The 24,179-nt window shown below is 44.9% G+C and overlaps 1 protein-coding gene across 1 annotated transcript; it reads right to left on the reverse strand.

Annotated features, from left to right (window-relative positions):
- Positions 1-2,901: 2,901 nt before the first annotated feature.
- On the reverse strand, positions 2,902-10,946 carry LOC135898338 (acetylgalactosaminyl-O-glycosyl-glycoprotein beta-1,3-N-acetylglucosaminyltransferase-like). Its single transcript, XM_065427224.1, has 4 exons — positions 10,821-10,946; positions 8,013-8,315; positions 6,334-6,538; positions 2,902-3,437 (listed from the first exon to the last, which is right to left on the reverse strand). The coding sequence occupies exons 1-4, from the start codon at positions 10,823-10,825 to the stop codon at positions 2,955-2,957; spliced, it is 996 nt and encodes a 331-aa protein (XP_065283296.1). The 5' UTR covers positions 10,826-10,946; the 3' UTR covers positions 2,902-2,954.
- Between the last annotated feature and the right edge of the window lie 13,233 nt (positions 10,947-24,179).

Raw genomic sequence — 24,179 nt, forward strand, 5'->3', positions numbered from 1 at the left:
CTACATCTGGCAATCGAGGCCAGAGTTCATGATGTAGAAGAGGTGCAAAAGAAATTCCGCAGCAATACTCTTTTTGGGAATTTTGAGTCACGGCAGCTGAGTGCTAATGTAGTTCAGGATCTTTACATCAGCAATGGTGTGTTTGCGTGCTAGAATGCCTGCAGTGAGACATGCTGAAATAAAGCAAAAAAAGACTAAATGTTTGGTTGATATGAGAGCGTCATTTAAGGGGAAGTCATTTGATTTTCACTCGGCAAACTAAAAAGGAAGGAAAGAAGGTCTCACTTTCCCGTCTTAACAAGGTCAGAAATCGATATGGCCACTTTGCTACCAAGAAACATAAACGATAACTATTATTCGAAAATGAATTTTATAAGCATGTGTAGTGCCCGTTTCATGGTAGCACATTACCCATGTCAATAAAGTAAAATTTAAGAAATTGGATCTTGACTTCACTTTGTTCCTCATTAAGATAACTGAAAGCTCAAATATTGTTGCCTCGCTAGGCTTTTCATCGGCCAGCTTTGGAACCAGCACTGTTTCTGACACTTGTGTGCTCTACACACCATTCATAGGCTATGCAAAAAGTTTTATAGAGGTTCTAGAAAACAAGAACGCAAAGCATTGCGCCCATTGTTGATTTTATATTTAGTAATCAAAACTATGTACAAGCGTGCAGTCATTGAAATTATCCCATGATCTGCAACGGACTACAATTTGATTCAATCGCCCACCAACAGGTCCGAGCAGCAACGTTATTCATACGAAATCTGTTGGCATCTTCGTTCGCCGACTTCCCCCCCCCCCCTCCCACGCACACCAAAAAAAATGTGGCCATATTTCCAGTGGCAAGTGTTGCAGATTACGAAACTTCAATACGAGTCGCCACTTCTGTTCTCCTCCCTTACCGAACCTATTCAAATCTTGTGAAATCTGTGTTCCAAGACTTCCTAGCTACACTCTAATAATAATAATATTTGGGGTTTTACGTGCCAAAACCACTTTCTGATTATGAGGCACGCCGTAGTGGAGGACTCCGGAAATTTTGACCACCTGGGGTTCTTTAACGTGCACCTAAATATAAGCACACGGGTGTTTTAGCATTTCGCCCCCATCGAAATGCGGCCGCCGTGGCCGGGATTCGATCCCGCGACCTCGTGCTCAGCAGCCCAACACCATAGCCACTGAGCAACCACGGCGGGTCATAGCTACACTCTAAACCTCGTTCTAAATAAGTTTCACTAGGTAACTTAATTTTACAGCGAAAGCTGTATAAGACTAACCTTCCGTAGGTTTTTTTGGCGTCCGGCAACAGAAACGGACTTGGCAATTTCTAACAAACCCATACGGGTGCAGTGAGGCGGTGCAGACGGCGAAATGCAGAACAGATTAGAACCCTCGACGAGAACAATAGCGTGACGTCAAGGTTATCGCAGCATACAAGCAGCAGAGGTATCGGCGCTAAAAACAGCTGCGTTATCGATAGGGCGGGCACGTATAGTTCGTACACCCGAAGAACAAGATGCGTACGAGGAGTGCCGGGGCGAAGAGCAACGAGAATGCAAACGGCGCCGGCGCGAAACGACCACCAACGAAGAACGTTTCCGCGATGATGAACGAAAGCAACAATCGCGAACCCGGGCACCTCCGAACTAGCAACGACGCCAGAGTAGCAATGCAATAAATTACAATAATTTCACTCTGTGAAGATGGAATGGCAGCGAAAACACCTTGCTTTTCGTTTGAGAGCTTTGCTGTCGTTAGCGTTCGCTGCCTTTCCATCTTCACAGAGTAGAATAGTTCTAATTTTTTAACTTATTCTGTAAATATCATTTTTACAACTTTCCTAGATTCCACCCTATAATGAAATCTATGTGCGACAAGATGAAGATGCTCCCCTTACTTAGGTAGTCAAATTTATGTGGAGGGATATCATGAATGACATACAACAACATGGGTTAGGAGATCGACCGAAGGAAGAGCCGACGCTGAAAGATATTAATTTCAGATATGTTACAATTAAGCAGAACATTTTTGCGAATCTGTTCCATCTATTAAGCGCAACCTATCTGCAATGAATGTCCTGGAGCGTCGGCTCTTCCATTGGCCGAGCTTCTTACAAGTGTTATTGTATGTCCCCCTTAATAATGCTGTACATAAGTTTCGGTAAGTCTTTCAAACGTGTACCGCGTAGTGAAATCTCCGTGGAACGAGAATAAGAGTATACCGTAGTCCATCTACCTTTCAAAGCTGTCCTTTGTTTTTTCACGATGCTATACGACGTTATCTACAAGAAACACTCAATCCCCGTTCACTGACTGCATTGCATGTTCTGTGCGTTCGTTTTTATGCCAAAGTTGAATTGAGGGTTACACTGGGCACGTTTTAACGTTATTAAATAGCGTCACTTCAAATGCAGCTACACGTGGTCATAGGAAGGAAATCCCAGTGCCTTACTGTGTTGCTCAGTTCCTGCGGAAAACCTGTTAACATCGAGGAAGCACCATCATGAAACGCCTTAGACAGTGTTTATGAATTTTCCTCTCACACACACACAAACACAAACACACTTCCATTCTCCTTCGATGAGTGCGGCGTCCGCTCTGATCATGCGCGCGCACACACATACGCACAAACACACACACACAAACACACATGCACACGCACATGCGCACGCACGCACGCACGCACATCGCTTACATGTTATCTACACAAGGAGAAAAAAAACATTGCAATGAGCGATGAAAACACTAATTCTCTGCTAGACAACTCACAAAATAACTAACCGCCATGCTGAGGAAATGCTTCCACACGTTCATTTTATAATGCTATGGACAAAGAGAACCGCTGAATCGAACGTGACTCTGTAGCATAAGGAGAGCAGCGTTGTTGAAGCAGGCGAAAGGTTTTCACTATGTTTATTCTTACACCGAGGACAAGAACACCACGTAGTGTCAGTTTGAGGCAGCATGCAGCTTTTCAACAATTATTTCTGTCAATTTCTTCTCCAAGTGCGTCTGGCGTGTCTGGTTATAAAGCGAGTAGAGCCAGGTGTCTTTCCACATGCTCAACCACATGTTCGTAATGAAGAGGTTCGCCTTGCGTACTTTTGTTCCCGTATACTTCCCGCCACTCTCGGCGCTGGCGATACGCTCGGCGATGCTCACGTGACCCATGTCAGCGATGACGGCCATGTGTCCCGTCACGTACTGCGGCAGGAGTGTGTAGTGCAGGGCGTACAGAGACGCCGCGTACAGCGGGCCAAGTTGCGATCCGTTGATGAAGAAGGTTTCCCCCTCACAGTAAGGTGGGAAAACGGGACCGCGGAATAGGTCTCGAGGCACGAAGTTGACGCCGTTCGGGTCACGTCCCACGTTGACACCTTTGACCGGTTTGCAGTAAAACGAGGGGCGTGGCGCCGTACTGTTCATTTGATGCTACGTTGAAGAGAAAAGTATCGTGAACAATTTTGCGCTATAAATAAGCTTTTATTTTATTAATTTCTACTTTTATATTAACTAAAGCGCGTTCCACACAGTGGATAGCCTGGGGTTTGATCAATCACGAGAATACAACGAGTAGTTCATCACACGCATACATGAAAGCTGAATTAACTGAAACACAGCCTGATCAGTACGTGTCCTCACTCGTGTTACGCCTTCCGAAGTATGACTTACCCGCCGTGGTTGCTCAGTGGCTATGGTGTTAGGCTGCTGAGCACGAGGTCGCGGGATCGAATCCCGGCCATGGCGGCCGCATTTCGATGGGGGCGAAATGCGAAAACACCCGTGTACTTAGATTTAGGTGAACGTTAAAGAACCCCAGGTGGTCAAAATTTCCGGAGTCCCCCACTACGGCGTGCCTCATAATCAGAAAGTGGTTTTGGCACGTAAAACCCCATAAATTATTTATTATTCCGAAGTATGACTGGTGCTTTTCCCAGAGCGTGAACTAGACGAGGTCGACTGATAACTACAGCAGATGACCCTGAGGCGTTGTCAATTGTAGCTTCACAAGAGTACAGGCAAAGGTTGTAGTATTAATGTGCGGATAAAAGAGCCTAAGAGAAACGCGAGAACAAATTTTTCATACTGTGCGAGAACCCGACGCCACTCCTTATACCTTGGTTCCTAATAGTGAGCTTTAGAATAGGGGCCCCAAACGTTTGGGGCCTCAAAGAAATAGCGTCGACGCCAATGCGCAGGCGCGAGATGCAAATTGCACTTGGGTTTTGTGTCGGGCACGCTATTTCAAAGATTTAACGGGAGCCTCAAAAGTTACCTCAAAATATTTGCATTAAAAAACAAGGCAGCGCCTATCGAAGCGACGGCTCTAACCCCACCCCAAACTGGGCTCGATTAGTGGTAACGCGCGAAGTTCGCAAGCTACGAACGGTGACTGTGGTTAACGCTTTCTCTCAACTAGCGTGTGACATGAAGATTTCATTCATTAGACGCCGCTGATTCTGAATTCGATTGTCCACATCATGGCTCGTAGGCCTAACACTGCTTAGCCTGGCTGGTGAAGGCACATAGAGTTGGTTACTCAAAACTAAGCGCAACTAATTGTTTCCTGCTAATGGAATAACCTCTCAATTGTAATCAAACTCGAAAACACAAAAGTCAAAAATACTCTTCTTATCATGAAATGGTATATTTTACTTAATCATTTCTAATATCTTTTCTTTGACGTCGTAGTGGCGCTGTCAGCGCAGGACACTATCCGCAAACGCAAAGCCCCATTCTAAAGCACTTCACTGCTGCGTGCCCCAACGCTAACACCCCCAAAGCTCTATGGGGCCCCACACTTTTGGGGCCCCTAATCTAAAACTCTCTATTAACCTATGACCAAGTCGTATTCTGTGCACCGTCTTCCTTGTAAAGCCCAGCTCTCAGCCACCGGGAAGCTACAGCTGCCATTACATGCGCCGTTACAGCAGCTTAGGCTTTCGCGTATATTATGTCAATCAAGACCCAGGTAGCTGTAGGGTAAAGCTATATCGTCGTGGGCGTGTACGAAAAAATTTCGATATGAGAAGGTTTTCAAGCGTCAGAATAAAATTTCAGAAAAAAAAAGTTCCAAGTGCCCATAGTTAAATTTTGATAATCAGGATTTCCATTGACCAAGCAATTCCTGCGTATATCAGCAGCCAGGAACAAAAGGTGAGGGTCGGTCATGATGGTGATGGTGTGAGCAAGTACCACAGCCAGTGTCAATCATTGTCTTACAAACGAACAGCTTTGTGATTGCAGCCATACACTTCGAAAAGAAAGGTGTGTTACTTCCAGATACAGCGCAAAAAATACATATACACATGATGAAGACACGGTATACGGGGACGAGTGCTACGTGCTTGTGCTAATTATATAGACTCAATGATATTGACCACATAAGGCCAGTGCGTTCATGTTTCCGACTGAATTCAAGTGCGAAACACACCATGTATCAGAAGCATATGTTGAAGAAATATCGGGACACAGAAGATGTCTCCTGGGATGCAGACATCCAATCATTCCTGCAGTAGGCAGGCACCTGAGGTATTCCGCCACAGAAGAGAATCATTAGCATTAGTGATTTGCTAGTGGTCTCCCGCCCAACCACAATGTTGCTTAGCATAGATAATCCCGCAATAATTGGATTTGTATGCCTTTAGAAGTACCCCCGGGCATGTCTCGACCATTCTGTCATCACCTAAGCATCAAGCCTGTCTTGGGAAAGACACAGGCCTTTAACACATCAGCGTTGCCTCACGTCATTTCATTCTATAGCCATGTCCCCGATGAAATCGTAACCACTGCAGATGGCTAAGTCTTTCGTAGTTGTCTCCGAGTGCACTTTAAGCCTAAATATTGTTTTAATGGTATCCCAATGATGTCGCTTATTGGAATTGCTTATTCGCGTGGAGTTTATTGGTCTTGTAATTTGTTTTATCATAGACTATGCTACCTCATTTCGCAGGCCATTTTCACGGTTTACATTCTTGTTTTATCACGGCCATTATAAGTATAATCTCTCTCTCTTTTTTTAGCATGTTCCAGTGCATGTTCGCGTGTTGCCACTATATTCTCCGCGTATTCTACTAAAATAGAAAATGATGTTGTGTTGGACTGCCTTTTCCTTTATGTACGCATTTTATTTCCTAATTTTAGTGTATTTCCCGTGATATGTACTCGAATAAATAAATAAATAATAAATAAATAAATAAATAAATAAATGTAAGAACAAGGGGTCAAACTAAACTACGCGATTACCCAACAATTCGGCAGCTGAGTAAACCATCTCGTGCATCGTAAGAGATGGGGTAGTGCAGCGCAACAGAGTCGGGTAACCCACCAAGTATCCCTCGAGGGCTATGGGGTCGACGAACACGGTGTCGTTCACGTGGACGAAGAGGCGCAGCGGGCGTCCTTTCCCGCAGCGGTCCTCAACCCAGCGCATCATGTCCAGAACGATCTCCACCGAGTTGTTGACCGCGGATTCGACGGGGGACACGAGCAGGTCGCCATGGGTTTGTATCTCTCCACGCACGGCATCCATCCTGTATATCACAAAATGCGACGGCCGTACAGCTTCTTACAAAAAAAAATTTACTAATGGGAACTCTGGCGCTATAGTGTACGGTAGCTGCGAGAATGGCGGTTCAGCCAGCGAAGGAATGATGGACAGAGAATGAATTTGCCAAGACATCAACCTTCTGGCTTCGAAAGGTTTTGTGACTTCGCAAAGTGATTGCATCTAACAAAACCTTGCGTTATAAATGCAACTATTGGCAATGACTATGCAAATGCGCAAAACAGTTACTGCCTCGCGCCGTCTACAAATATATCATTGCTCAGAAATTTACAAAGATAAGGCGTAATAAAGTAAGGACACAAGGACTTCTGAAGCCACAAGCACGAAAATATGAAAAATTCCTGTACCAGTAATAACTGCCATGGTAGCCGAATAAGCAGCGTCAAATATCTGTCTAGATGTTTTTTGTAGGTAATTTGTATGCGTGACGGCTGAACAAGTGGAAACCGATGAGCCATGACGACTCGTGATATGGCCACGTGTGACAGTGTTTATTTTCTTTCAGTAGTACTACGTATATGCTCCAGCTTTCTTTACAAATATGACACACCCGAATGCACGTGATTTTGCAAGTTCCCACTTCTCTCGTCTCTTCAACATATTTTCTTCCTCTGTTCTTTCAAAATGTAGCGAATCGGTGCTATACCCAAGTATTTGTCATTTTACTGCCTTGCCTTTAGTTGCACGTGCTCCCAGTTGCGCTCTTTAAAACGATGCTGGTCTTCGAGGATTTCAAGGAACAGTTTGATCGGGACCGTTTAGAACGTGCTACATTTTTCTCAATTGTGCGGCCTATATGAGATCCAAGTTGGAAGTTCATGTAACATTTAAATTGTTTATTTTCTTCCTTTTTATTTTGTTTTACAACTGTCAACAATAGTTAGGTTAAAAAAGCTAGATGTATATTGATGTCGCTGCCAAAAAAGAAAAGATACTTAAATAAATCGACCAGAAACGCTGACAGAAGCTGTATTTCTTGTTTATGTGAAATGTTAGACTTGTGCAGGCGTTATAAACACGTTTAGCTTTGCTCTTTGCTGTACTTGGAGATTCCTAATGAATTTTCACCCTCGAAGCGCGAATGTCACTGACCCAGTTAGAGGTAAGCGCCTCCGCTTCCAATATAAAAGTGATAACTATCCACAAAGCAGCCTGTACATCATCGCGCGGCTCCCAAGAACGAGTGCTAGTCTATTGCGATAGCTAGCGAGCATATTATTGGCGAAGGCAGTTCATCAATTGCAAGCATCCGCTACGAACAAGAAAGTCGCGGGCACTTTAGACGAAAACGTCGCAAGCGGAGGTGAAAAATGCAAACACGACATTTCAGCGGCCCCAGGCGAATTCTGATTGTCTGTGGAGCAATAGGCTGCATTACTTTAATGCTTGCGCTGACCTCGCTATACGTCGAGACGAGGCTCATGCGAAATTCGACGCACCTCGTCGAGTTTTTGACGAAGCCCATGTAGAAGAGAAACGCCCATGAAGGCAACGCTGAACGAACGGCGCCGTGTGCTATGCTGTTCCGAATCACGTGACGTATGGCGTCGTGTCGGGGAAGCGTCCGGATTGCCAAGACGACCTGCGTGCTGTTGCCGGCGCACAGAAAACTTGGGTAGTGCGAGAAAGGTGGCGCCACAGGCGTATTTCTGGACATGATGGCGATTCCAGCCACGCATAGCAAGCAAATTACCAGCAGAGCCAGGGGTGAGCGGCTGAAGCGCCTTGCGCTAAATAGGAACCTGCGAGGAAAACACCAGAGACCGAATTCATTAGTTTTTGGAAATATTTTTTTTTTCCATATAAGTGTTGTTTGCATTTGCCTGGCCGCCTTCTCTAATGCTTTGCCCATCATCATAATTGGGTGGTATTTGCTCTTAGAGACAATGTCTGTGCAAAATCGCTTTGTGAATACAGGGCCAGGCAACGAGAAATTTAATGGGTGCCTGAGCAGCGCAATAAACAGAGAGTTAGTGTCAGAACAAGAGTATTGGCATACGGCAAGTATATTATCCTGCCGCGAACATGCCATGGTGGGCTTCACTGAATGGCACGTGCATGTGCGTTTTTCTTTTCTTCTTTGCAACTACATAGAAACCTATCAAGGAGCTACACAGCTGACCAACAGATACAAAAAAGAAAAGACGGGAAAAATATTATTTATTTATGGCAGCTGGCACCCATGCATGTTTTGTGTGTGTCGTTACTCCTGTCCTCGTCTTTTTCTCGCCCGTTCACGTACCCACTAAAGCAATGAACCAACAAGCCCAGACTTAAACACTAAATGATAAATCTTTACTAAGAGGGTCTAATAATCATTATTGAAGATAAGAATCCTTACTCAGAATTGCTGCTAGCAAGAAGACAATGTCTTCGACATTGTAACAAGTTTACGTGGCTTCGTATAAAATCGCCAAGCCAGGGTGATCGCGGACAGGGTGGGACTCACAAGTTATGAAAAAATCAGGTTGTGCACTTTCCTTTTTATGGCAACTTAGAAGTAGTGCCCGTAACTAGAGAATAAACAATAAAAACATTCCAGCACCTGTAGCGATTGAATGAGAGAGACTGGGACTTACTATGAACTTCTGCACACATCTTCCCCCTCGAACGACCCTCTCTGCCAAACCTGGCCACAGCAAAATCGCCTTCTCTGCGTCAACTTGCCTTTTAAGATGCGAGCTATATTCAGAAAAGAATATAGAATCTGTAATTAAAGCACCTTCAAGACGTGTACTGGACCCTAAAAACAAGTTTAGAAAACAGGCGACATTAAAACAAACTAAAGGTGCATACAAGTACCTCAGCGCCAGTTGTATGCGTCCCCAGAAGCTTTTTTTACACTGTTGTAGACATCAAGGGGGGGATTCTGTAAGTGTCCACTAGTGAACACGTCCATTTCCTCTGCTACTGAAGTGCTCATTGGCTGGGTGTGCCTGTCTCCTTCTAACGCATACCACAGCCCGGCCAATCACAACTTCGGCAGCAGACTGAAAAGACTTGTTCACCACGTGCACACACAATACCACCTCCCCCCTCCCAGGTGCAACGCTGTGGAAACTACGCAACAAGAAGTTCGCTCTTGAAAATGTGTCACTCCGGGCGTTCCGTCAATGCTTCGCTGGCCAAACGGCGTTTGCTCACGCGAGCATGCACGTGAGGCCACCGCAACAGGCTGCAGAGCAAGTTTTACAGTGACGTTTCACATCGTGAACGCGGGTTACCAGCAAGTCTATGGACGCTGCGAACCGGCGCAGCTAGCACCGCGGCGACGAGGCACAAAAGGCATGGGGCGCGAAAGCGGTCGCGGACGCTACATTCATCTCGACGGTGCGACGCCTGGTATGCCACAGGGATAGCGCAGGTGCTACAAATGCAAAGAAGAAACGCTGCGAACATGCAGAGCGAGAGAGAGTTTGTGTGATTGTTCAGAGGAGGAGGCGCTATGAACATGCACAGCGAGCCCTGCGGTGTCGAAGCACAAACGGAGAGGGCGCGAACGCTGTGATTGCCTTCTCCACCTCCAAGCACCTTCCTCCTCTGGTGCTCGCATTCCTCGCATCTTCGAACATAATCTCGCCGATTTCTCTACGCTTACGCGGTAAACCCGAAAAAAAGAACAACGAAACGCAACATTATCTAAAACAAAGCATTATCAGTCATGTACTATAGTTTGCATGTTTTTAAGGAATATAGCTTGTTTTCATTCTATACTTATAAAGAAACGTTTCACACAATTGCGGAAGAAAGACATCGAACTATATTTAAATGCGAACGCGGCCCCTGCAAAAAATGATCTCTAGCTTCCACGGCATTGCACCTAATGCCTGAAACGGAGTATATGTGTTACAACACACTTACAGTGAGTAGATATCAACTCAGCGCGAGCAAAACATAGTTGATAACCACACAAGCAAGATACCAAACACGGGTGACCATAACTGCACATCCGTGAAAACCTATTGCATGCACAGAAGGGTGCGGTCGTGAGACAACCTTTGGTTAAGATAGCCAGCTTAATGAAAGAAAAAGACACGAACAATATGTCGCACCTTTCGTGACTGAGCTGATTATTTTGGCAGCCCTAACGTAAGGTCTCAATATCCTTTGCATCAACGCAGAACAGCAAGCAGCAAGGTACAGTGCATGGTGCGGTAAGCAATACGTTGAGTTACCCATAACTGGCAGGTGTTAAGACCTCCCAGGCTAAATGTTACTTAACCGCTATTGTTGTAAAGGGGACTCACTTCATGGTTAGCCAATAACACCGTAGCTTGGGAAAACCGCGAAACCAGCAACAGGAGTTCTTAGCAAAGCCGCTGAAAGAGACTGGCGTCCTTCTTTCTTTTTCTCCCTTCTAGAACAACTCCTTGCAACAGCGTCTCGTTTGTTCATGATGATGATTGCGATTTCTTGTGCAATGGTGTAAAAGCGTTCTGCGGAGGACTGGCCATGAGTAGGGTGGTAATATTAAAAAAGAACAAAAACATGCGAGCAAAGATGCTGATTGTAAGCGCTGTTTCGCGAGCATTCCAAACAACTTTGTTTTCTTTCCTTAGTACACTTTCAACATCGCAAAACAAAAAAAAAACGTTCTACTCATTCGACCACTCTTAGAAACATTCTTAGCTGCGCCTTGCCCATGAAACCTCTATAAATCTTACGGTATATTAAGCCCAAGTATAAGTAACAACAGGACAAAATAAGAATGCTGAAATAATTACGTCATCATGGAGCAGCTTCTGGCTATTTTCCTCTAGCAATGTCGCCATATTCACAGCGAGGTAACAATACACTCTAGAGTTACAGCATTTGGCTCGCGCAGGGAGTCATATACGGTAACTCTAATATACAGCGGACGTGAGAGCCATGAAGCGGTTGGTATGGTATGACATAATTTATTCAGGTCCTTCAGGCCGCGCTAGATTCCTAACCCAAAGCGGGTCGCTCCCACGTCGGGACCCAAAGGCTTAGCCTCTCATCCGTATTGCGGGCCCGTAAGGACCCGCAATACGGATGGACCCGTATGGACTGCTCATGTCTGTTGTTCTAGTTAGGGGCTACGGGGAGCCGCGTCCCATCGCTTTTTGGTATTGTCCATATCGGTGCGCAACGCGGAGCACCGCCAGAGCATAGTTCTAAGTCGGCTACGCTACTGCATCGCCAAAAAGTGTATGAAGCCAAGGCTTCGGGAAATATTTTGCTAATTAATAATGAATTGGGATAGGTCCACGAGTAGCCCGCTCTATGGGACCTTGCGCCCCGTAGCTCGCAAGACCTTTCTATAAAGTTACTCCATCCATCCATCCATCCACGTCTGCAAGAGCCTCAGGGTGAGAGCTAGGGGTCTGTTTAGTTTTATGTGCAGAGGCGGATATGATGTTCGCGTCAAGTAAAAGTGTTTGTTGGAGGGAAAAACTTACTAATATCAAAAAACGTGCACTATTGTTTCAATTCTCGTCGTTCTTTCCTACTGACGCCTTATATCATTGTGGTTACGTGCCATTAATTGAGGATTCAATGTTAACGGCGACGTTCATGAAGAGTTGATGAAGAGGAACGACGAAGGCGCCTTCAACAATTATTCTTAAGGAACTATCAGGGGGGGCCTTTCACTATAACGATAACACTACATTGATGCATAACAGCAGCTGATCCAGAACCTCTTTAATAGCGAGCTCAACCGTCTGGTTTTCTCGTTTCATCGCGCCGTGGCAAAGCGTCGGGCTCATAATTGTGGGGTCGTGCGCTCAAGGGGGAGGAGGCTGGAGGCGTTAGTACATATATTTGCCTGATGTTGGTCCTTCTGGCTTCAAACGGATTCTGTGACTTTGCAAACTCTTCATTTTAAACAAAATGCTGTTTTAAAGCGCAGCTTTCTTTGGCTCTTCTCTAGCCTTTCCGGGCACTGCTGCGATGGTCTTGCCGCGCGTGCCGCTTGGTCTTTTGCAACACCACCAGAGGGCGCTCGCGTCCGCACATTCCTAAAGCCCCTTAAACTTCGTAAAGTAGTGACACTCTCCTCCTCCGCCTTCACTCCTCCTCATTTCTCATCTCTTTCAGGCTTCCTTTTCGACCGTGGCGCCGCCTACACTGCTCGAGCGTAGCAACGGTGCCAACGTGCGTTCCTCACCACTCTAGACGCGTTCGAGCAAAAATGGCGCTGATGCACGGCGCGAGGGCCGACGTGATGCTATTAGGCCAATAGCGACGCGGCGTCGGCCTTGGCCAGAGCGCGCGAGGAGGAGCTGGCATTCTTCAAAGCATGGCAATACTTTACGAAGTTTAAGGGGCTTTACACATTCCGGCCGGCGACGCTGCAGGACGGGATGCGTAGTTTGTGCTATGGAAAGTGATGCGCTTGCTTTCCTATGCGACAAAAATGCAGGTGAAGAGCTAGTGTAAACATTACAGTCCTCCATTGCCTGAAGAGAGCGCTTGGCGCTGGCGTCTCATCAGCGGGCTGCTCACGTGTACAGATGGAGCACGTAAACACGCGGAAGCAAATTGGCTCCAAAGCGTGCACTCAGCGTCGAGGACATTCAGGCACCCAAAAAAGTGTCGCGCGGAACAGGATCATCTTTGCTACGCAGTGAAACGTGGTGCAGACTGCGAATGTAAGTATACAATGTATGCGTACAATCTTATAATAATTAATTGAAGTACGTACAGTCCAATTATTCAATTAACGTTTAACACTTCTGCCACGATGCGATGTGCCATGTGAAGCAATGAAAACGCTCAACTCTCCGAGATTATGAACAATGACGTACAACAACGCCTCAATCAAACAAATCTCCCTGTGTATACTGTGGCCTACGGAGGGAAATAGCAATGGTACATGCAAGGTAACGTTTAACATCAACTAACCACTTGCGTATTGGCGTATTGAACTAAACGCTGAATAAATTCGGGTGCATGCATGAACGGGTGCATGCATGAACAAGCGGCATAGAACACCGTTATTAATTTCTCGCAGGCACGCGAGAACGTTGAGACGCTTGACGCGTTTCGGTTTGGCCTGACCGAGGCGCAGTTAGAACGCAGGCAAGCGGTTGCGCGGACAGGGAACGAGCGGATAACGCACGCAACCAGAAAATTGCGTCTGAAACAACAGAAAGAAGCTTCTGAAGAGGACCCGTTCTTTGGAAAGTGGGCGAGCGTGTCAGCGGGCAAATTCTGCGAGAAAAAAAAAGCACTACAGAAATGTTTCTTTCCTTTACCAAACGCAAGATTGGTTGTGTAAAAGAGTTTACTGGGCAGATAGTAAATGTGTGCATGATATACTTTGCACTTGCTTATCTCTTGAAAAAGCCACAGTCTTGGCTTCGAGGGTACGTTATAAATTTCATAAGTAACGATTACAAAGAATGCTTCTGACTATACGAAAATTCGCGAACGGGGAATTTTGCCCACTTTTTTAATGCATAAGCATTCTTTGGTGAGTGCGCCAGCAAAATCGGCCTGTCACGCGAAAATTGCGATGCCTTGTATCTGCACAAAAATGCGTTATTTGTGAAGTTAAGAAATTTTATCGTTATAATAATGTGAATGTAGTTGATCGATGGCTTTAGAAGCAATAAGAACCAACTGAAACAAAAAGAAAAGGAAGAATCGATCAGAGAGAAAGCCGCTCTTCTCAGGCCACCTTCAAAAGTTTGCTTTTTCGCATTACGCGCGTGTGTGCAAAAAAAGCCTGCTGTGGGGCTGCTGAATTGTAACTGATTGGTACACGTGATAGAAGTTTAATAATAATAATAATAATAAATGATTGGTGGCATTAAAAGACTGGTGACGACACCAGTCGTCACGTCAAGGTCGGAACAAAACATGACAACCATTTGACTCTGTGAAATGGCAGCGAAAGCTGACGGCAGTCAAAGCTTTCAAATGAAAAGCAAAGCGCTTTCGCTGCCATTTCTCTTCACAGAGTGGAATGGTTGTCATTTCTCGCGTTGCTAGTCTGGCGTCGTTGCTCGTTCGGAGGTGTCCGGGCTCGCGGTCGTCGTTTTTGTTCAGCATCGCGGCAGTGTTCTTCGTCGGTGGTCGCTTCGCGCCGGCGCCGTTTACACTCTCCTTGCTGTTCCCTCCAGCACTCCTCGTACGCATGTTGTTCTTCGAGTGTATGAACTATACGTATCCTTCCCGTCGATAACGCAGATCTTTTTAGCACCGATACCTCTCCTGCTTATAAACTGCAACAACCTTGACGTCGCGCTATTGTTATCGGTGAGCGTTCTAATCTGTTCCGCATTTTGACATCTGCGCCGCCGCACTGCACCCGTATGAGTTTGTTAGAGATCGCTAAATTCGTTTCTGTTTCCGGACGCCGAAAGAAACTACCGAAAGCTGGTCGTATACAACTTTCGCTGAAAAAAGAAAAGGAAAATAAATAAGGGGAATAAATTTGGCGGAGACACTTAAGACAACTTACGTGTGCGAAAGCATTATAGTCGTTTTCGTTAAATGATTTAAATGTTTTTCTGCGTGTTCTTTGTCTGAGTAAGCTCGCGCCTGCGTCAAGGCCAAATGAAAACGCGTCAAGCGTCTCAACGCGTTCGCTTGCCCACGAGGAGTTCATAATTCGAAGGACCGCTCAGCGGTGTTCAATTGAACATTGATGCTTTTTATGCGAAGCATATTACGAGGGCTCAACCCAGCTCCTCAGGCGCGGCGGTGACCATGAAATCACGTGACACCATGACGTCACGACAGAGGAGAACCGGCGCTCCAACTCCCGCCGTCGCTCGCGGCGTCGCGCCCCGCATCGGACGCGGTGCGCGTCGAGCAACGCAGCGTTCGGCGCGACAACGAAATGTGCGCCTGAGCAAGCGCCGCACGCCTGAGCCGACGCCGACGACACCGGCTTTTCTGCGACACGAGCTCCTTAACGCTGTCGCGTTAAAATAAAGGCTAGTATGCTTCGCATCCTGGGCTTAACCTTAGCTAAGCCACAGCCATTTTTTTATTTCATACACTCACTTTGTGCACTCATGACGTGCTGCCACATCATACGCATTGCCTGCGCCGCCACTAGCGCAACGACGCACGCACTACGCACACATTTAGTCCATCATAACCGTGGAGCGACCATGGCATCGGGGTAGCGTGCTCATCTCGCACGCCGGAGGCACAGGTTTGATTCCGACCCACGCCGAACTTTACCAAATATTATTTTCAAAGGCATTAGTTTTCTTTAGTTTACAGCAAACATGTCTGTCTAGCCTGAACGTTTCGTACGTCTCTTTCTCCAAAAAAACCAATGGCTCATACTTCCGTAAACAAGCAAAAAATGCAATGGCTCATACGACTCATACCTTAATTCACCCTAATCCATTCTAATTCACCTTAATCCAAACAATAATCAATCATTAGTTAACTTTGCTAATGATTCGTCATCTCTCATACACGGCTGGACATGCTTTGTCTCGATTCTGACCTTAATTGGGTCTCGCGATATTTTCTGCATCTCACAACGCGACCTTGAAACATTGAGATCTATGGCTTTCGTTTTTAAAATTTCCAGGTTTTCTTAGTGATCATCTAAGAGGCGCGAAGGCGAAAGCCTTGTTACGCCTATTGTAATCCACCTTAATCCTCCTTATTCCACCATTATCCATGCTATTTCTCCTTAATCCATCTTAACCCAATCATTGATCAATCATGAACTATCTCTGCTAATCATTATAGTCATCTCTTATACACGGCTGGACATGCTTTGGTTCGCATCTGGCCTTCCTGGGGTCACGTTATATTTTTTGTACCTCACAACTTGGCTGGAAACAAAGATTTAAGGCGAAAGCCTTAAAAAAGTGTACCGGCGGTCATACCATACAAATTGTGAGAAGATCAGGACTCTTTGGATCAGGACTCATTTCCTTTATACACGGAAAGCTCACAAGTCTGTCTGTGTGCACTTTGAATGAGCGGGATGTGATGCAATAAAGGCACAGCAAAGCATTATAAGCGGTTTGCCACTGGGCTGGACATGGCGACACCAGCCAGCACTACTTGCATGAGTTGGACAGATCGAGAGTTGGATACACCTGCTTGTGACATACTCATAACTGATTTTTCATACAGAGTACACATGAGCCTCTTTCTTTGCTTTAATATTTACCACTAACTACTTCTCTCTGCTTCTTTGCTACTTATAGTCCACCACAATCCGTAACAAACCAAGAGGAGTCCAACTCGCCAGCAAAGTCCCAATGTTTACATGCAATGCCCTTGCCCTTGTGGTGCTAGCAGTGTCCTTCCCCTCGTTCGGCGCTGTTTGAAGCAAGACACGGGAGTTCACTTTTCTCACGACAATCAATTAGCTGCTAGCTGTGAGAATGGTGAGAATGAAAAGATGCTGCCTTTGCATCAGAAAATGAGGTCAGGAAAACCGCTTGTGTTGTTGAGTTTTTTCTATGCCATGCCGCCCCAGTGGATCTACCGGCGCATAAAAGCTATGCAAGGTGAGGTCGATAGTTATGGCCCGTACGAAAAGCTGCTCAATAGTGCAGATGCACTGACAGCGCCTAGTCAGTGTTCTTCCTCTTTTCGTCCTGTGTGTGTCAAGCACTGTCGTCTTGAAGATGAAGTACCAACTAGGCCGCCAGTTCACTCGGCTCCAGTTCGGATATCGTATAGGAGTCTGTAACGTCCTAGATAAGGCAGCGGTCATGCGCAAGGCGACATTGGTTCGTTAACAAAGACTAGCGTTGCGTTGGCGTTACCTATACCTCTGTCGCGAATTTATTCGCTAAGAACCACAGAGGACCGCTAGGCTTGGACATATCAACAGCCTTAGTCCACAAAGAAGGGCAACAGAAGGTTGGCGGGTGCACATAGTATTCAGCATACAGTGAGGCTCCCTGCGTTTATTGCACTATTTCAATTAAAATGAGCCAATATAAGCAAATAAATCTTCATTGCCTTTAGCTCATCTAAAGGGGTGGATAGGGCGAAAAAAATTGATGTCCATTATTAATTAATTAATGCTTATTATTTAATAATGATTGAGATGCGCTAAACTTCTCTGACAAAAAAGAACTGAAGGTACAATTTTCACCATCAACAAATGTTAAGACCAAATGTATTAGTGGTCCCGTGGTTTTATTTTCTTATTTCTTTCATTCCCATCGATTCTTTGCTTCGAAGTTGTTCGCGTGCCTCATAATCAAATTGTGGTTGTGGCACGTAAAACTCCAAAATTAAATTCGAAATTTTCCCCCTAAGCACAGCTGAGAACATAGAATCGTCGTGAAGCAAGCATCCGTAGAGTTCCCCACCTGCTCACAGCTGTCGTGCTTACCGAGGTTACCTGTCTGCAGAAGCTAGAAACTCCTTGCCTTGCAATGACTGTAATTTCCTGGCGGCATCGGAACTTTCCAGCTTTCTCAATTTCCGGCGGTGGCCAACTTGGCGTGAAATGACGAGTAGATTCATGGCACGGTACACATGTATGGCATCCTTCTGCAACTTCTGAGAGCCTGGCTGTCGGATATTAAAGGAAGAATGCAAGCTTCGACGTTTTCTTTTTCTTTTTTTTATGACGGCACACGTTCCACTGCACTAAACGCTATACCAGAAACGAAAGAAATCTTACGCGGTTCGCCTTTCCTCATCAACCACCGTGCTTATAATTAGATGAGGCACGCCTATGCGTTTTGCTCGTTCGGATAACTGACAACGAAAGTCAAATAAGGAAACGCAACTGGCAAGAATACGGAATGTAGGGCGGCTCATGTGCGGAAATGATGCTTCGCACCCGTTTTAGCATGGCTTTGTTCAAGGCCCTTGAATCGCAGCTTCTTTATACGCATGTGTCCGCATCCACAGGTATACGCATGTGTCCGCATCCTTAGTCTCAAAGGCTCCGACTTGTACATAATATATCTATAGCATAGAATGCTGTGCACCAACGTAAAATTATACAAGACTTTTTTTCCTTTAGAATGCCCCATGCGTCTTTCATTCCTAGGTCAGCTGTTTGTCAGAGCTATGGGGCATCAATCTTCTGTGGTTCTTTGTCAGTTGAACGTGGTTCAAACTTGGTTCAAACGGACAACCATATGGAAGGCACAACGTCACAATGGAATTATGCACTATTTCAACTAAGGCTAACACTACCTTTCGCTTTGACATGGGCTGCACAAAAAAGGGAAGATGATTCTAGGAACCAGACGAAAAAGGTGATAAACATTCAGCGCGATCTTCCTCCCCCTTTCCAGCGAGACATTTATGACCACCTCGGAAGGTTACATTGGTGACAAAAGCGCACAATTTTATTGAAGCATCCGAAGAATCGACAATACTGTGACGAACAGAAGTCAGTGAAGCAAGCCAGAGGTATCTTTAGGATATGTTAAGGTATTGAAGGTGAGCCTAAAGATGTCCGCAGCCTCAGAATATAACTTTAGCTATTGCTGATACTAGAGAGGCTAGCTAAAACCTTCGATTACTGTTTTAATACACGCTCGCACAGTTAAAGCTTGGACTTGCAAACAACTATCTGTGGGACATGATTATTTTGACATCGCTCTCTCCCGTGGGATCGTAAAAGCGTAGCATGTATCTAACATAAACGTGACTTCCATATTGTGCAGAATGCGCCAAAATACTTCTTCCTAACGATTGAGTTACGCGGTATTACAAAATGGGTGCAAGAAAATATAGTCAGACTGAGTAACCATGGAGATGTCTGAAAGAAAATAGACAGAGCGCAGAATACGCGGTTACATATCCCGCCGCAAAGCCATGATGGGAATCACATGGGAGTCCAGCATCAGCCCCGATTCCAAGGCAGATTGCAAATGTACATCATTCTGGGAATGGAGCAAAGTTTTGCCAAGACCCAATTCTGGTTACTGCGAGTCGTCGTAACAGACCTGATCGCAAGGTTTATGCGGAGTCATAGTGCTGGTTAGACTTCCGCGTGCCCGTTACATTAATGAAAAAGCATTAATACTGGTAAGCCTTTCCCCACACTGTCGAAAGAACGAGAATAACTACAGCGCATACTAGTGGAAGACGCAATGGCTATCTTCGCCGCCGACTGTAATTCTCACGTGCAAGAACTCTTACGGCAGTGCCGGATGAATCCTCGACCCTCACAACCTATAGGCACAAGGAGGTAGCAGAGGAAAATAGGACTTCCCATTACCGAGTCTGCTTAACAGCCAGGGCGCTCCGTCTATGAATAAGGCATTAGCCTGCGGCGGGTTTCCCGAGTATGCCGGATGGCAGACCCGAGAGAGAAGAAGCCAGCTCTTCTGTACCGTGGGGCATACGGACACGAATACGTGTGCACTCGCCTTCTCGCTCTCTGGAACCGACCAGCGCTCTGCATACCTGCATCTGGGCAATACGGCCAGCAGCTGTTCCTTTAAATATTTATCTCTCGCTTTATTCTCCTTCAGCATTGTTAATCCCCGATGCAGTTGATCCAGGAGCGCGCTTGTTCTAGGCTCACGATCTTTTGACATAACTTCCGGTGTAGGCCCGGCGCTAGCCTATTGCCGTGACAGCGAACTTCGTGCTGTTTAGTGAGTACTGGGACGCGCACAACGATCTCAGAGCTCACTAAGAACAAAAGAAAGTACGGCATCGGAAGAGGCTATTCGTGCCAGGCACGTATGTTATACAGCCTCGCTGTAGCTTACCGCATCGCTGCTCTTTTAAACGCGTATCTTTGTAAGCGACCGATTATTATGTACTCAATATTCCCATCCGAGAAGCTTGCGTAGCAGCATGCTCAGAGAAGTGCGATCCAACACTGCACATCAGAGAGCTGCAGAGGAAGAATGCCAAACTTGTGCAACCTTGCTGTATCACAACTTGATTTCCAGGGAAGCTGTTTCTTTCGAGCAGTTCCAATAAGAGTTTCGGTTGCCTGCAATAAACCACCTGCTTCAAAGAGCTACCCGTACATGACTGACCCATTTGAAACCTGGATCGCATATAACGCTTTCAAGCACTTGTTAGGAATTTTTAAATAAAGGTAGTAATTCATTCACACATTTCTCTTAGCAAGAACATTGGTCAGACTTGCTTGTTAAGGAATTTATTGACAATAATTTTTTATCTGTCGTCGGCTTATAATACGAAGGAAAATATTCCTTGAAGCACACTGCTCAGTGAACTTGGCCTAAATTTAAGCTGTTGTTTGGAGCCTTTGTAGTGGGTTTTATCAACAGTCGTGTTCGAAGCTGTCTGTGACTTCAATAATGTAACAAGGCGTTTATCATGGCAATTCTTACTTTCCGTACTAATTTATTACAGTCTTGCAATTTTTTCTATAGTAAGTTATTCAGTGAATTTTATTTATTTTCCATAAATAGTATTTCCCATTTATCGGGGGAGGGGGAGGGGGATTTCCCTACTCAATTGCACATGATCTTTCGTTTGCAGCGTTATTTTTTCAATTTAATTTTTCTAACGTTATGAAGTGTGCGTACGAACACCCAATTTTTGGCGAATTGACTCTTGCATAGGTACGTTCCAAGTCTCAAAAGCGCATCATAATCATCACCATAACTACATCTCTTAAGCGTAGCAATATCTTTTTTTTCGAGGTTGACCCTAGTGACATAATACAACGCGTATAAGGTATATTTAAAACATTTTTTCCTCCTCTAGCACCTTCCTTAATGCCATGCAAGTGCGTATTTTATTTTACAGAATAATTGACCGGCTGTCCTTTCTAATTTTTCCAGGTCCTGGTTTACAAAATTGGCCCATTTCGACTTGTTCTCATGTCGTTGTATACTAAACCCCCAACAGCGCCGTATCATAGATGGTACACGTCCCGCAGAAAGACGTGTGCGCTTCGCATCAAATAGAATTTGCAGTCTACAACGAACATTTGAGATATTAATACTGATGTTAACTAATTAGAGCGCTATGCAATCTAGCTAAGTACTGTCGTCGGTTAAGAAGGGGCATCCCATCATATCTCACATCTCAGATCTCTTTACACACATATGTTCAGACACAGACACACATTTTCACATCTGTCTGTCATGTACCAATATTTTCTTCAAGGCAGGCATTACATAGTAACATTGTGAGCCGTGTATACAGCATTTTTAAGACTAGTACCGGCTATACCACTTTTTAGAAAATCTGCAGACACGCGCATTATCTTACCAGTAATTATGTCGCATTCCTCTCCTTATTTTTTTCTATCCTGATTTACAAAATCAACATGTTTCTATTTGTGTTCGCGTCAATTCTCATGGCATGCCCAACGGTGCTGAATCCCAGATAAGAGACCCGCCGCGCAAGGACCTGTCTTCGAGTCTTGCGAGAACCACCCCGTCTCTACGTTTGCGCAAGGCGTCTTGCGCCACCTGGAGTCGTTGAACGTTCGAAGAGCTAAGGCAATTTATAGCATCTCGTAAATGTAATGTCCACTGTAAGTTATAGGGGTTGAGGGGCAAGATAACGTTATACTGAAGATCGCAAAAAAAAAAAAACAGAGGAAGAAGAAAGGAGACACAGCTAGGGCAGAACAACACGCAGCAGCGCACCTTGTTAGTTGCGCGAAAGCCCTGTGCGGATGTCTTACAATGTCTGGAATGTAGTGGCGGAGCAGAAATATCGTTTCTATCCGGAGCTCCGAGGAAGAAGTCACTCGGGTAGCCTGCACCGTGTCTGTTGCGCTTCCTTTCCTCTCGTTTACGTTGTTTTGTCTGAGGAAACGTGTTACAATGCTGAAAGGGTGCGCAGGAGGGATTCGTATTTGTTCTTTTTGTGCTTTTTTTTAGTGCCACGTGAATGGAATACGTCCGGGCATTGTAGCTTTCAGTGGTCCCGAAACAGTGCTTGCGCATTACGCCACATATGTGAATAGAACTCGGTGGTCGTGTGTACAGACTGGGTTGAACCATGGAGAACATTTTGTTTTGTCTGCTAGCTTTCCTTTCTTTCTCTCTCTCTCTTTTGCAATTTCTCAGGTCGATAGCTTCACTGAAACCATATCTATGTCCCTGTACTTGGAACTCCAAAAACGAGACATTTATCGCTGTTGCGTTACACGTCATTATATGTATGTTAAGAACAAGCTAATTGTAACACCGTTACAACGAGTATATGTGATTTTTATGCAACAAGGTTTATTACGCGCCATTGCACTCTTTGCTTTTCCTTGTGCTTGTTTCTTCAGTTATTTTCAATTTAGCCTACGTCCTTCATTTTCCTCTATCTGTAGTGATACAATCACTCCTGAAATTTTTCAAGTTAATGCTTATTTCTATAGTCATTAGCTCTATCCATCCCGCTCCTGGCCTATCCCCTAGAGCGGTTGTGAGCCACGAGTTGAGAGTACAAAAAAATTTTAGGTGTAGATAAAAAGAAAGAAAAAACTGCTCAGCCTTTGTTGACGCAGAGCTTATTCATGGCTTAATCGTATTCTTTATTGTTTTTATCAGGTAACGTCTTTTTTTTTGCATTGTAGGAAATTTTCTACACAAACAATAAATAAATATATACTCCCCCTTATCGTTTACAACACGACATCACACAGGAAAAGAAAAGACAAGTACTAAAATGGGGCAATGCATTGCCCCATCTATTTCTTCAGCCGTAATCATAACCGACTATTTGTCCATCTGTTCTGCTCTAACAGTGCCAAATTTATCTAACATTCTCCGATAATTTTATTTATCTATCCCCCAAAATTGACGCCTCGTCTATTTGGCATGGGTACCAGGGCACATGAGACTAACCATGAACGAGTCTGCAAACGCATTAGCGGCGGCATCTCTTAAAGGCCCGGTACTGAGGATGCTACGACCTTGGGCATATATCACTGCTCCAAGATTTTACAAAAAATATGTCCAAGAGGAATATGCCAAACACGAAAAAAGAAAATTAAGAAGAGAGTTTCATTTACGAGAATGTGTTACCGAATATCAATGCTTAATTTTATTCGCCAAACGTGACGCAGTCTATTTGAAGTATCCTGGTTGAGCTTCGCCATAAAGCAGATCCAACCAAATTTTCTATCGACCTTCCAACTAGCTTCGGACGCCATGCCAAGATTCTCATTTAACACATGAATCGGGACTTGTTCGTACGCAGACATGCATACTATTTGTGCACTGTGAGATAATGAGACGAGTGAAGGTAATAACGGTAATAATTCGTTATTTTTGTATTATTATATTTAACACGTTTAGCCTACATGGCAAAGCAAGTCTGTGGATCTTACCGTCATACCGTAATACAGTTTCACCTAGAGCCTTATACGTGAATTTCCTTAACCTAACATCGCATACTGATCTGATTTTGTACACGACTGCGATACTGCTCAGAGTCTTTTAACTACATGCTGTATGTGATGGACAAATGAGAAAGATTCATCGAAAATAACACCAACGTACTTTATTTTGGTAGCCTACTGCATACTTTGGAAAAAGCGCCCAATGCAGCACTCACTATGCAAGTATAGATGTTCAGTTAGAGGCACTTTTTTGTGCGGGCTGAGAAAGCAGATTACCTCTGTTTTCTCTTTGTTCACAAATATGTAGTTGTTCTCAAACCATGCCATTATTTTGTATATATCTATAACAAAGTAATTCTCGCATTAAAATTTCCATAGGGTAATATCAAAG

This window comes from Dermacentor albipictus, chromosome 4, assembly GCF_038994185.2.
Source record: "Dermacentor albipictus isolate Rhodes 1998 colony chromosome 4, USDA_Dalb.pri_finalv2, whole genome shotgun sequence".
Taxonomy (NCBI): Eukaryota; Metazoa; Arthropoda; class Arachnida; order Ixodida; family Ixodidae; genus Dermacentor; species Dermacentor albipictus.